The following is an 11,714-nucleotide window of genomic DNA, read 5'->3' as shown; positions in this document are numbered from 1 at the left end:
GCTGTCCCACACCATCAAGGCTGACACACTGCTGTCCCCGACCATTAAGGCTGACACATTGTTGACCCATACCATCATGGTTGTTACATAGCTGACGCTTACTATTGTAACATAATGCTGACAACTGAACCAACCTTATTCGTACCGTATGTCCACTTATCTATCTATCTATATACACATGAATATATTTCTTTTTGTCATACTATTCGCCATTTCCCGCGTTAGCGAGGTAGTGTTAACAACAGAGGACTGAGCTTCTGAGGGAATAATCCTCACTTGGCCTCCTTCTCTGTTCCTTCTTCTGGAAAATTGAAAACTAGAGGGGAGGATTTTCAGTCCCCCGCTCCCTTCCCTTTTAGTCGCCTTCGACACGCAGGTAATACGTTGGAATTCTTTCTCCCCTATCCTCAGGGATGATACATATATATATATAGGTATGTAAACACATTTGTTCGTGTACTTTGGAATATGTTTGTGTAGGGCCAAAGAAAAATGAAAAAAAAAAAATGAACATTTGAATAAAATCTCCATCGAAGAATAATGGATTATTCAGCTGCAGTAAGTTAAGTGACTCTACCATCTCCTCCACCTGTGGTAAACCGCGGTAGCATACTGTGTTTAAGATTACGACAGTACGATCCTTAAGCACGATGGTGCGATCCTTGAACACGATGATCCTCCGTTCCTCGAGTACGACAGTAGGTTCCTTAAGATGATATACGTTCCTTGAGCACGATGGTACGATCCTTAAGCATGACGGTCCGATCATTGGGTATGATAGCTTTGCCTCTGACCTAATCCTTACGGGTTGGGTCAAAGGCCCGGCCCGTCATACCCAACGGCCTTCACGATAAGCTCGCTCAAGGGCGTCCAAGGGTCGCGTGATATACGACTCAACGAGAGTGTTTGGAGTGTTCAACGGTCGTGCATTCATTATCAACCCTATTATTGGTTATGATAATGATGTCACAATAATGACATCGAGAGCGATGTAAAGGTAAAGCATAGTAAGGAACTTTTACTAATGAAATCTTATCAAAGAGAATGAACGAACTTATAACTATCTGGCGAACACTGAAGAACAGACAGATGCATGACAATCTGCGCAAGAAACCAGACTGAATGTATATAAAGGAAAACAGTCAAACCTGAAAGTCTCTCGACAAGGAAGATACAGAGATTCAAAAACCTCCAAGAATACCGCGAAACATACCGATGATAAATGAGACAAGCAAATAAGAAAAATAGGAGACTAGAATAACGATTCGGTGTACTATTACGAGGATGAATGAGAAGCATGAATGGAACACCTGTAGAGAGAGATTGTAAAGACGACTTCACATGTGGTCGAGATCAGTCCCAGATGAACCAAGAATAGACAGCAGTGTAATGCAAGTAGCAGCTAAAAATAATGGTCCTATGCATCAAGTAAGACTTGTAGCGGGCGCTTCGAACTAACCCTACCATTCAAGGAATTGTCTCGCTTTCGTTTCTCGTAAGTAGGTTATCTCTATTACACTTTCCACTGGAGGGCCTACCTTCCCGTATACTATGCAGGGGCCCATCCGCTCAGCTGTCCGTCTTATTACACCTCACGGTCGGTTTTCCTCACTTGCAGGACAAGGAGGAGGGGCAGCGCAGCTTTCAGACATGACCTCCTACGTTTCGCTCGTGGTCGGCCTGCTCCTGACGGTCGTGGTGGCCAAGATGGCCGTGCAGGTTTACCAGCTGCGACACGGCGCGGGTCGAGACACAGACGTAGTACTGAGGAGGATAAATGACCTGTAAGTACAATGTTCTAATCTCTGTGTAATGATAACAACGTCATGAAGTTAAGGTGGAATTCCAAAATGCTCTTTATACCCACATGGGAAATGAAATACGAATATCCAAGCGTTGTCGTGATAATTAACGTCATCATGAATGCAGATGTGTGTGTGTATCCCTGATAATGGGAATTATTACGAAAGCGCTCGGATCTTCGTATCAGATGTTCCTTGAAGGTACCAGCATTTCCCTGAATCACGTGTTCTTTTGTAGTTTATTCACACACACACACACACAGACACACACACACACATATATATATATATATGTGTGTGTGTGTGTGTGTGTGTGTGTGTGTGTGTGCTGCCATGCAGTTCTCGAGTGACGGACAGCAGTGAGCTAGTTGCCAACCTTCATGGTAACATCATATTTTGGATACATTTCAAAGTCATGCCACCCAGGAGGAATTTGTGACTGGTGACAACCCCCCCAACCTCCCACTGACGATGTTACAGGGGTGATGACATCCTTTATCAGTGATGTTAGTGGTTATAGTCAACATCCATCACGTAATGCACGAAGATGTCGAGAGGAGCTGGACTGAGTGTATGCTTGCGAACATCCCTCACTCATAACACGTTGATCGGTTTCAATAATCCTTCTCAAGATGATGCCAGGTACGGTTGCTCATGTCCTGCATCGCATGGAGACTTGTTGTGTGGCTATTTCATCCTCCAGTAATGAAGCCGAGACTCATAGCGTCGTTACTGACTACCCATACGTCTTGCAGGAGCATGGAACTGAAGCCGTGCCTGGAAAGCCAGGAGGCTCTGTTCAGAATTCGTAGGCAAAAGCAAGGAGAAATGGAACAGGTAATGAGAAATACATTTTTTGAAACAACACTCAAATTAAATTTGTGATTTCCCTCTAAAATGTACATTCTGAGAATATATATATATATATATATATATATATATATATATATATATATATATATATATATATATATATATATATATACGCACAGCTTACAATGCATCATTCACTGATCCTAGCCTTTTCACTTTCAAAGCCTCATGATTCATCATTCACTTAAAACAATCCTTCGTGGTATTATCTACCACTGGGGATTAATATGACTAATGATATAATCTATACTCCCAACAGGAACCGCCCAAACAACGGATGCTAATGTGGGAGAAGAGGAAATGGAAACTAACGATAACGGTAAAGGAGAGAGAGAGAGAGAGAGAGAGAGAGAGAGAGAGAGAGAGAGAGAGAGAGAGAGAGAGAGAGAGAGAGAGAGAGAGTACAGGGAAAGACAGATAACAGGTGGATTCAGTTGACCCTTGTTTAGGTTATCTGGCTTGAAGTGTATTTCAGTCTATTGCTATATCTATCTATGTTAGGTACTTATGTGCTTTCATGGCGTAGTGGTTGACCTTTCTGACTACGAAATACTCACGGTTCCCCTCAGAGATCGAAAATAGGGGCTGGCCAGTCGGCCCACAGCCAACCTAGCGATTCATTCTGCTCTCGGGGCTGGTCGATAAATGCGAGACTAGCTTAAGCTAGTATACATATTATACTTGATCGCTGATTCTTGCGTTAGCGAGGAAGCACCAGGAACAGACGAAGAAAGGCCACATCCGCTCACATCCATTCTCTAGCTGTCATGTGTAATGCACGGAAACTATTGCTCCCTGTCAACAACCAGGCCTTACAGACCTTTCCGTGGTTTACCCCGCACGCTTCACACTCCCTGGCTCAGTCCATTGACAGCACGTCCACTCCTGTGTACCACTTCGTTCCCATTTACTCTATCCCGTGCACGTCTTTCACCCTTTTGCATATTCAGTCCCCGATCGCTCAAAATCTTTTTGATTCCATCCTTTCATCTCCAATTTGGTCTCCCCATTCTTGTTCCCTCCACTTCTGACACATATATCTTTGTCAACCTTTCCTCGCTCATCCCCTCCATATGCTCAAACCATTCCAGCATAACCTCTTCATTTCTCTCAACCAAATTCTTTTTACTACCACACATCTTTCTTACCCTTTCATTATTTGGACGATTAATCCACCTCACACCAAATATCATCCTCAAACATTTCAGTTCCAACACGCCCGCCCTCCTCCGCACAGCCTTACCTATACCTCCTTCCAGAATACTCGCCGTGCCTCGTCACTCATCCTACATGAAAAGCATTAACACTCACCTCGCAGTGTAAACACGAACGCTCACCCTCACTGCGCAGTATAAGCACTAACATTCGCCCTCATCTCGCAGTACATTTTACTTTTCCCCATATCGGTTTTGGGCTCACTATTCTACACTCTCTTATATATTCCTACCACTTTTTAAGCAGATGTGCTACCCTCTTCTTTCCTTTTGCTCCTACAAGGAACCCCTGACTTTACACCTCAGACATCTAAAGCATTCTTCCTCCTACCCCGTGAGCTATGTTTTACTTAGAGCTTCTAGAATATTCAGGATTCTCTCACCAAACACACTACCTATCACCTCTTTCTTCTCTTCATGGTTGTATTCAGACGGTCAGACATTGTAGCCCGTGAACGCACCACACACACACACTCACACACACACACACACACACACACACACACACACACACACACACACAAACATAAGGAGATGCGTGATAGTAATGTTCAAGAGATGGGGCCCCCACGAGTGCAAAACTACCTTCCTGCACAGGAAAAATGGGTAATTACGCATGCAGCATACAGGAATTTCAAAAGTCGAATGACAATAGAGATTATTCAAGAGTAAATCCTACAACTGTAGAACTCCTTCCCCGTCCAATACAAATAGGGTAATTAGAATAAAAAAAGATCCTCATTTCTGTGTAAAAGTATTTGATTTTATCATGTCAGTGAAAGTATTCTTCCTATGGTAGGATAAACGTATATATATATATATATATATATATATATATATATATATATATATATATATATATATATATATATATATATATATTCTTTTTCCATTAAGATTATTTTTCTTTTCAGTGGGAGAAACGTAAACTCAAAAGAGACATTGCTGCAGCTAAAAAGAACATCAAAGCCTTGAAAGAAGAACTATCTGCACTGCAGAAAAAACATCCCCAGCTGCTGAAACTCCAGTCAGCGGGGAAAAACGACACAAGATCAACAACGCTACCGTCAACAAATCCTAAGAAAAAGAGTTAGATCCAAAAGGGAGAAAGAGCATCGTGGGAACCTATGTATGGACGATGTGGAGACAAGGAGAAATGAGCCGGAAACGGATGATGAATAAACTTTTGTTTTCATGTATGAGATCAAAGACACAGTGTTTGTATTTCGCGGGGGAAAAGTAGTAAAGTATAAGATACATAAAAGTAAATCTATATGGCACATGCATCTTATCATTTTCATCCAGTGTACTTGAGGATTAAGAGAAAGTTCTCAGCTTGAGAAACATGATCTATAACTAAAGTGACCTCAGTGACTGTGTGAGTCTCTATCAGACATATCGCAAGTCTTTCACAGAGCAGCAGCCATCTTATCATTTACTCGCGTCATTACTGGTTCAACGTTGATAAAAATGGTAAATAGTCCCAATTATTTCTCGTTTTGAAGGCTGCTTCTGGAGCATATCATAAGGGAGAGACATCTGTGAGGCATTTGATGATGGAGCTGACATTTATGATGCATAGGATGATGGAGCTAACATTTCTGAGGCATAGGATGATAAAGATGATATTTCTGATGCATGTAAATGATGGGGCTGACATTTCTCAGGCATTTGAATCATGGAGCTGACATTTCTGGGACATGAGATGATGGAGGAATATGATAATGGAATTCTTACATTTTTTTTGCATGTGAAACTCCGTTGTAGATGTCAGTGTTAATACCTTAGTTAACAAATACGATCTTGAAAACAGAGTATTTAAAAAGGCAACAAAATGACTTCCTTGTTCTTATTAATGATCTTTAAACGACCGTAAAGAAAATGCCATGATCAGTACAATGTCTATCTCAGCACGCCGAAGCCTTCTTACACCCCTTAAGGGCACTATCCACTTAAGACTGAAGTCTGTATATATATATATATATATATATATATATATATATATATATATATATATATATATATATATATATATTTGAGGTCTTGGCAACATCTGTGTTACCTTATGGAATTATTAAGGTCACTTGAGAAGGTAAGATACTTGAAGCAATGGGTCAGGCCTAAAGTCAAGCCATCATATCGTAATATTATGCCATCATGCCCAAGTCGTGCCTTCACGATCAGGGGTTGTTCCATCTTTTCAGAGCTTGTACCACTCTGCCCAGGGGTTGTGCCTTCATGCTCAAGGATTGCAACTTCATGATCAGGGGTTGTATCATCATGCTCAAAAGTTATAACATTTTGCTCAAGGGTTGTACCTTCATGCTTAGGGGTTGTACCTTCATGTTTAAGGGTCGTACCTTTATGATCTGGGTTGTACCATTATGCTCATGGGTTGCATAGCTTTCCCCAAAGCCTGATGGATTCAGTTAAAGCAGTGCACACTGCTGTGAGCAACCATAATGGCGAATACTGAAGCCCTCCTGAAGGACGAATGTATCTGCCTGTTATCTTTTAACCTCTTAGCACGATGCACGACCGTAGAACAGGACGGCACAACCCCACAAACACGATGCAACAACCAAAGAGTATGTTAACTCTCGACCTTAGATGCAACCCTTAAAGAATAAGGCAAAAGATTCAAGTGTCACGAGACCAGGCACTGATACTCCACTGGTACCGCGCACGACTAGAAAATCCAAGCACCGATTTCGTGATTCAGAGATACTTTTATCACTAGTTACGGTGACAGTTGAAAGACATGGACTGCAAAATTCTGTGCAACTCACTTATCATGAAGCCTCGCTCGGAACCTCCGCAGAAACAAGGTCATTGAGGACAATACTTGGAAGATGCTGACGATTTGTTTCCCCGTATATGAACCCATAGATTCTAGACTTAACGACGCCTCTTATTTGAAGATTTGCAGTACTTTACACTTCAACAGTGACTTATGGCAAGGTCTCGTACGTGTAAGAGGCAACACTTGGTCAGCAAACGCTTGGCAACTCACAGTGCTTCCAAACATGCTCCGTGGTATAGACATCTACGTCTCCATTATCTCTGCTCTTGCCATCGTCAAACCATTTTGACTGACATAGAGACACACCTCCTGTGTGTGGGAGGGTGTGTGTGTGTGTATGTGTGTGTGGTGGATGAACGTGTCACCTGGAACGATATAATCTTGTCTCCAAGATTAGGTATTATATACAGAAAAAAAATCTGGCCTTTGACCAAAGGAGAAAGTTGCTTCCCCTCGCCACCCGAAACTGTGAACATTTCATTTCCTTAGACGAAGGTAACTTGTAGAGACTCCTGTGAAGAGTACAGGGTATCTTTTACTGCTTTTACTCCAGTGGTTAATCGTGTCAGTCACTGGGGTTTGATTCCCTTGCACTAAGTACTCTAAAAGTTATCCTTTGCCCCTTATACAACAAGTTTCTTGATTAATGTTATGATCTCTGGTTGTTCTGTTCTATGTCTATTGAAGAACTTTTTATACGGTTCATGTCATGATAACAGGTTTGAAAGGCTAAAGGTTATGATCACACTCCTTACTCTTCTCTCTTCCATGAACATACGTTCAAGGCCTCTATAACCTTTTCCTGTAACTCGACACTCTTATGTCTGGTATCATTTTTATTTCCCTTCTCTGGACCTTCTCTGTTAGTTCTTTATGCTTCTTTATGTGCGATGACCAAACTTGAGATGCTTATTTCAGCTTCGTCCAGATGTAGGATGTGAACAGCTTGCTGAACATTTCCTAGTCCACATTACATGAAATTTTAACATTTGCCAGCAGTCGGTCTGTCTCCTCAACTGATCACTTAAGGTATGACTTTTGATATTGAAGAGGACGATATCGACTCTTAACTTCCTCTCACACAGATCCATGCAACTTATGTCCTGTCATATGGTATTCATATCAAGAACATTGTTGAGTTACTCGGGTCGAATCTTATCCACTATGAATCAGACTATCTTTGAAGCTGGTTTAGACTGGTGATTGTGATCAGTAGAGCTTTACGCTAGTGTTACCCCGTCTCGTGATCTTGTATTTATTTACCATGTCTTTACTCTTATGTACACACACACACACACACACACACACACACACACACACACACACACACACACACACACACCTGTCTATGCTAGGTAACCATTTATCGACCAGCCTCATAGGGAGGATGAACAGCCGGGTTGGATGTGGGTCGACTACGGTGCCCAGGATTCGAACCAATGTGGACCCGACCTTTGGCGAGCCCATGCTGACTCCTGGTCAGTAATGCTAGCAACTACATCGCAGAAGCCCATGTGTGTATGTGCGTGTCGTCACTCAATTTCAATTACTTCTTTGTATGGCAAGGGAAGGGATTTCTGAACTCATGTGAGGTCCCAACTCTTGAATTTTCTACACTATAATGCAGATTTCAAAATTTTGTGTACCCACGTTCACACTTTCATAACGTAGCTTAGTCCATTCATCAACTGGTCTTGAGAAAAACACTTAATTCTGTAAACCTTTTCCATCATATTTCTCGCTGAAGTTTCGTATTATGACCCACTGGATGTTATGTCTTTCGATCTGCTGACAACCAAATCATTAAACTACATATAAACCTTTAACGTTAGAATCACGTTGCTCCTTACTTTCCCCGTTTCTCTTTTATTTGAATGTGAACACATTTATGGCCTTTAATCTCTCCTTGTGACTAAGTTCTCTTGATTCTGGTACCAGCTTTGTTATCCTCTCTTCTGGACCTTATGTCTGTAATTGCTCGCTTTTGTTTCTCTTGATGCTTGACATGATACAGAATGCAAACACTTTGTGGTATATTTTTCAACCGTAGGAAGAATTGAAGAAATATTCAAAGTTGTGATCTGACGTAAGGAAGCCTAACATGATGTTAGATTTCAATTTCTAAGCAAAAACCTTTTTTGTCCAGAAAATTATCCTCCATTTTCTTTTGCAATTTTTCCCAAAGAATAAAAAACGTTCTTTGCTTTCGCTTTTCATCAGAGGCTAGGCTTAGTCAAACTCGTAATGAAAGCTGAGGAAATCCAGGCGGTACTTTGCGAGGAAAGACATCTTAATGGAACTGCTGAGTTCCTTCAGGTACTGGAAGGCGACGTCGGCCTCAGCCTTGCTCTTCTGAGTCGCAGGGAAGTTGCCAACCAGATCTTCTACTCCAAGCCATCTTAACACGTAGTCTGCATCGTCAGGAAGGTTCTCAAACTTGCCGATGAAATCGTACTCGATGCCGCATGGATTACAGAGCTGAGGAATACAGGGGAGGTAAGGTGTTATCATTAGAGATGCTGTGCTGCCTCTGTCCATGTATCCTCAGCAAGTACGGTATTTGTATGTATCCCAAGATACATACATATCATACATAAGCTGTCCCTGTAACCTAGATTTGCATGATGTATTCTTGCATCCCAGATAAGCTGTCCCTGTAACCAAGATTTGTATCCTTCTATCCCTGACTTGTATGGTGATGTATCCATGGTTCATAATTGGAATTATCCATATGTTTCAGGTCATACGGTACTGGTACACGCCCATGTAGGTTAGTTAATACATTTGAAAATAATCATACATCACATAAACTATTGTATATGTTAGGATCCACGTACTTTAAGTCTTTACAGTCATGGTAAGCTTAATCATACAAATCATATAAAAACCCTCAATCATTCGACGAAGCAAAAACTATTCAAGTATTATTACACAAAAAATGCTAAACTCAAGTGCTTTCTTGGCATTGCTAGAGATAAAGGGCAATGCTGTCGTTGTGAAAATGAGGAGGTTATCGACTAGGATGTGAGTCTGTTCGTCTATGTGTGTGTGTATGTGTGTGTGTGTGTGTGTGTGTGTGTGTGTGTGTGTGTGTGTGTGTGTGATAAGCATCGCTGGTCTGTGAGACAAATGTAGGAATTCCAAGTGAGATTTATGCTGGTATGTAAATGAATTACCAAGTGTTGGTATGTCTTACGGAAGACCTATAAACACCTGGTGGATGGTGACCCACTACCTGTACACACCTGGTGGATGGTGACCCACTACCTGTACACACCTGGTGGACGGTGACCCACTACCTGTATTCGCCTGGTGGACGGTGACCCACTACCTGTACTCACCTGGTGGACGATGACCCACTACCTGTACTCGCCTGGTGGACGGTGACCCACTACCTGTACTCGCCTGGTGGACGGTGACCCACTACCTGTACTCACCTGGTGGACAGACCGCCAGTGGGAGTCCCATGGGATGATATCCTCGTCGTCCTGCTCGACTATGAACTTGACGAACTCCGGAAAACCAACAACTTCCTCAGCAGCAGCCCTCGACGCTGAGGCTCTGGAGGAGGAATGAGGGGGACACCTTGCGTCACGTGGATAGGAGGAAGCTGGGGGAATGGTTGATGGTAAAAGAGAGAGAGAGAGAGAGAGAGAGAGAGAGAGAGAGAGAGAGAGAGAGAGAGAGAGAGAGAGAGAGAGAGAGAGAGATTGTTATAGCGTATTATGGGGAGAGTTTTTTTTAAGCTCGTTTTCTCCCGTCTCTTAACATTGTATATATGTACCATGTCTTTCCTCCTTTGTATGTATGCACACACACACACACACACACACACACACACACACACACCTTAGCCTGAATATATATACATATATATGTGTGTGTGTGTGTGTGTGCATACATAGACAAGACATGGTGCATATGTAGAGGGTTAAGAGACGGGGTAAACGAGTCAACTAACAATTATACATAATCATATTTCTACTTATTGCTAATGATATCTGTATATGTATATATATATATATATATATATATATATATATATATATATATATATATATATATATATATCCCTGGGGATAGGGGATTAAGAATACTTCCCACGTATTCCCTGCGTGTCGTAGAAGGCGACTAAAAGGGGAGGGAGCGGGGGGCTGGAAATCCTCCCCTCTCGGTTTTTTTTTCAATTTTCCAAAAGAAGGAACAGAGAATTGGGCCAGGTGAGGGTATTCCCTCAAAGGCCCAGTCCTCTGTTCTTAACGCTACCTCGCTAATGCGGGAAATGGCGAATAGTTTGAAAAAAAGAAAAGATATATATATATATATATATATATATATATATATATTATGTATATAATTTAAGATGTTTATCATGAGACGTGGAGGTGCACTACTGTACAGTAATGAAATCTGAGCGTGAAATTTAAGCGACTTCCTGATAAGGTTTTAGACTTACCCGAGGTTTTGAGATATTTTCTTCCTTATAGACTGAGGGATTTCAGAGTCTTCCATATCCTTGACAAATTGTATTTTGTCTCTGTAAGCGGACACAACCCTCTCGAACGGATGACGGACGAAGAGGAACTTCCTGTAGGAGGCTAACATATCCTGCCACACATCCTCGAACTTCGGCTGGATCAGCATGTTTTGCTGGCTCCGGAGGTGAATGTCGTGTCTGTAGGGGAGTGATGTGAGGATGACATATCTTTCGTAGATTTGGTGATGGAGTTTTGGTTTTGAAGTTTTTGTTTTGCTGAATTTCACTGAGTTTGTGTTCTGCTGAATTTTGTCTTGGAGTTTTTGTTTCGTTGAAGTTTTCTGGTATCCAGGTGGAAGGTAAGCTTCCTGTGGTCCAAATGGAAACCAGACAGTGAGGAATGAAAAGAAAATGGTGCATGAATCACACCTGGTGTGTAAATGAAGAAAACTGATGGGCTCCACGGCTATGGAACACCAGTGCACAGTGAAAAAACACTTTGCATCCTCATCTCAAAGTCTGGTAAACCAGCCAAGTATAGGGAA

The 11,714-nt window shown here is 41.8% G+C and overlaps 3 protein-coding genes across 3 annotated transcripts in view; 1 reads left to right on the top strand and 2 right to left on the bottom strand.

Moving 5' to 3' along the window:
* Nucleotides 1–1,678, bottom strand: part of LOC139755651 (uncharacterized) — a 12,918-nt gene extending 11,240 nt beyond the window's left edge. Inside the window, exon 1 of the mRNA XM_071674272.1 lies at nucleotides 1,539–1,678. Within this exon, the coding sequence (XP_071530373.1) occupies nucleotides 1,539–1,565 (27 nt within the window). The 5' untranslated portion in view covers nucleotides 1,566–1,678. The remainder of the gene's footprint in view (nucleotides 1–1,538) is intronic.
* LOC139755653 (uncharacterized) lies at nucleotides 1,651–5,579 on the top strand. Its single transcript, XM_071674274.1, has 4 exons — nucleotides 1,651–1,784; nucleotides 2,558–2,639; nucleotides 2,935–2,994; nucleotides 4,804–5,579. The coding sequence occupies exons 1-4, from the start codon at nucleotides 1,651–1,653 to the stop codon at nucleotides 4,981–4,983; spliced, it is 456 nt and encodes a 151-aa protein (XP_071530375.1). The 3' UTR covers nucleotides 4,984–5,579.
* A 2,866-nt stretch (nucleotides 5,580–8,445) lies between these two features.
* Nucleotides 8,446–11,714, bottom strand: part of LOC139755650 (carbohydrate sulfotransferase 11-like) — a 148,338-nt gene continuing 145,069 nt past the window's right edge. Inside the window, exons 6-8 of the mRNA XM_071674271.1 lie at nucleotides 11,149–11,367; nucleotides 10,130–10,253; nucleotides 8,446–9,170 (exon numbers count right to left, since the gene is read on the bottom strand). Of these exons, the coding sequence (XP_071530372.1) occupies nucleotides 8,922–9,170; nucleotides 10,130–10,253; nucleotides 11,149–11,367 (592 nt within the window). The 3' untranslated portion in view covers nucleotides 8,446–8,921. The remainder of the gene's footprint in view (nucleotides 9,171–10,129; nucleotides 10,254–11,148; nucleotides 11,368–11,714) is intronic.

Source organism: Panulirus ornatus, chromosome 19 (assembly GCF_036320965.1).
Source record: "Panulirus ornatus isolate Po-2019 chromosome 19, ASM3632096v1, whole genome shotgun sequence".
NCBI classification, from domain to species: domain Eukaryota; kingdom Metazoa; phylum Arthropoda; class Malacostraca; order Decapoda; family Palinuridae; genus Panulirus; species Panulirus ornatus.
Note: the sequence above shows the minus strand (reverse complement) of the source record. Positions and strands in the feature narration are given on the sequence as shown.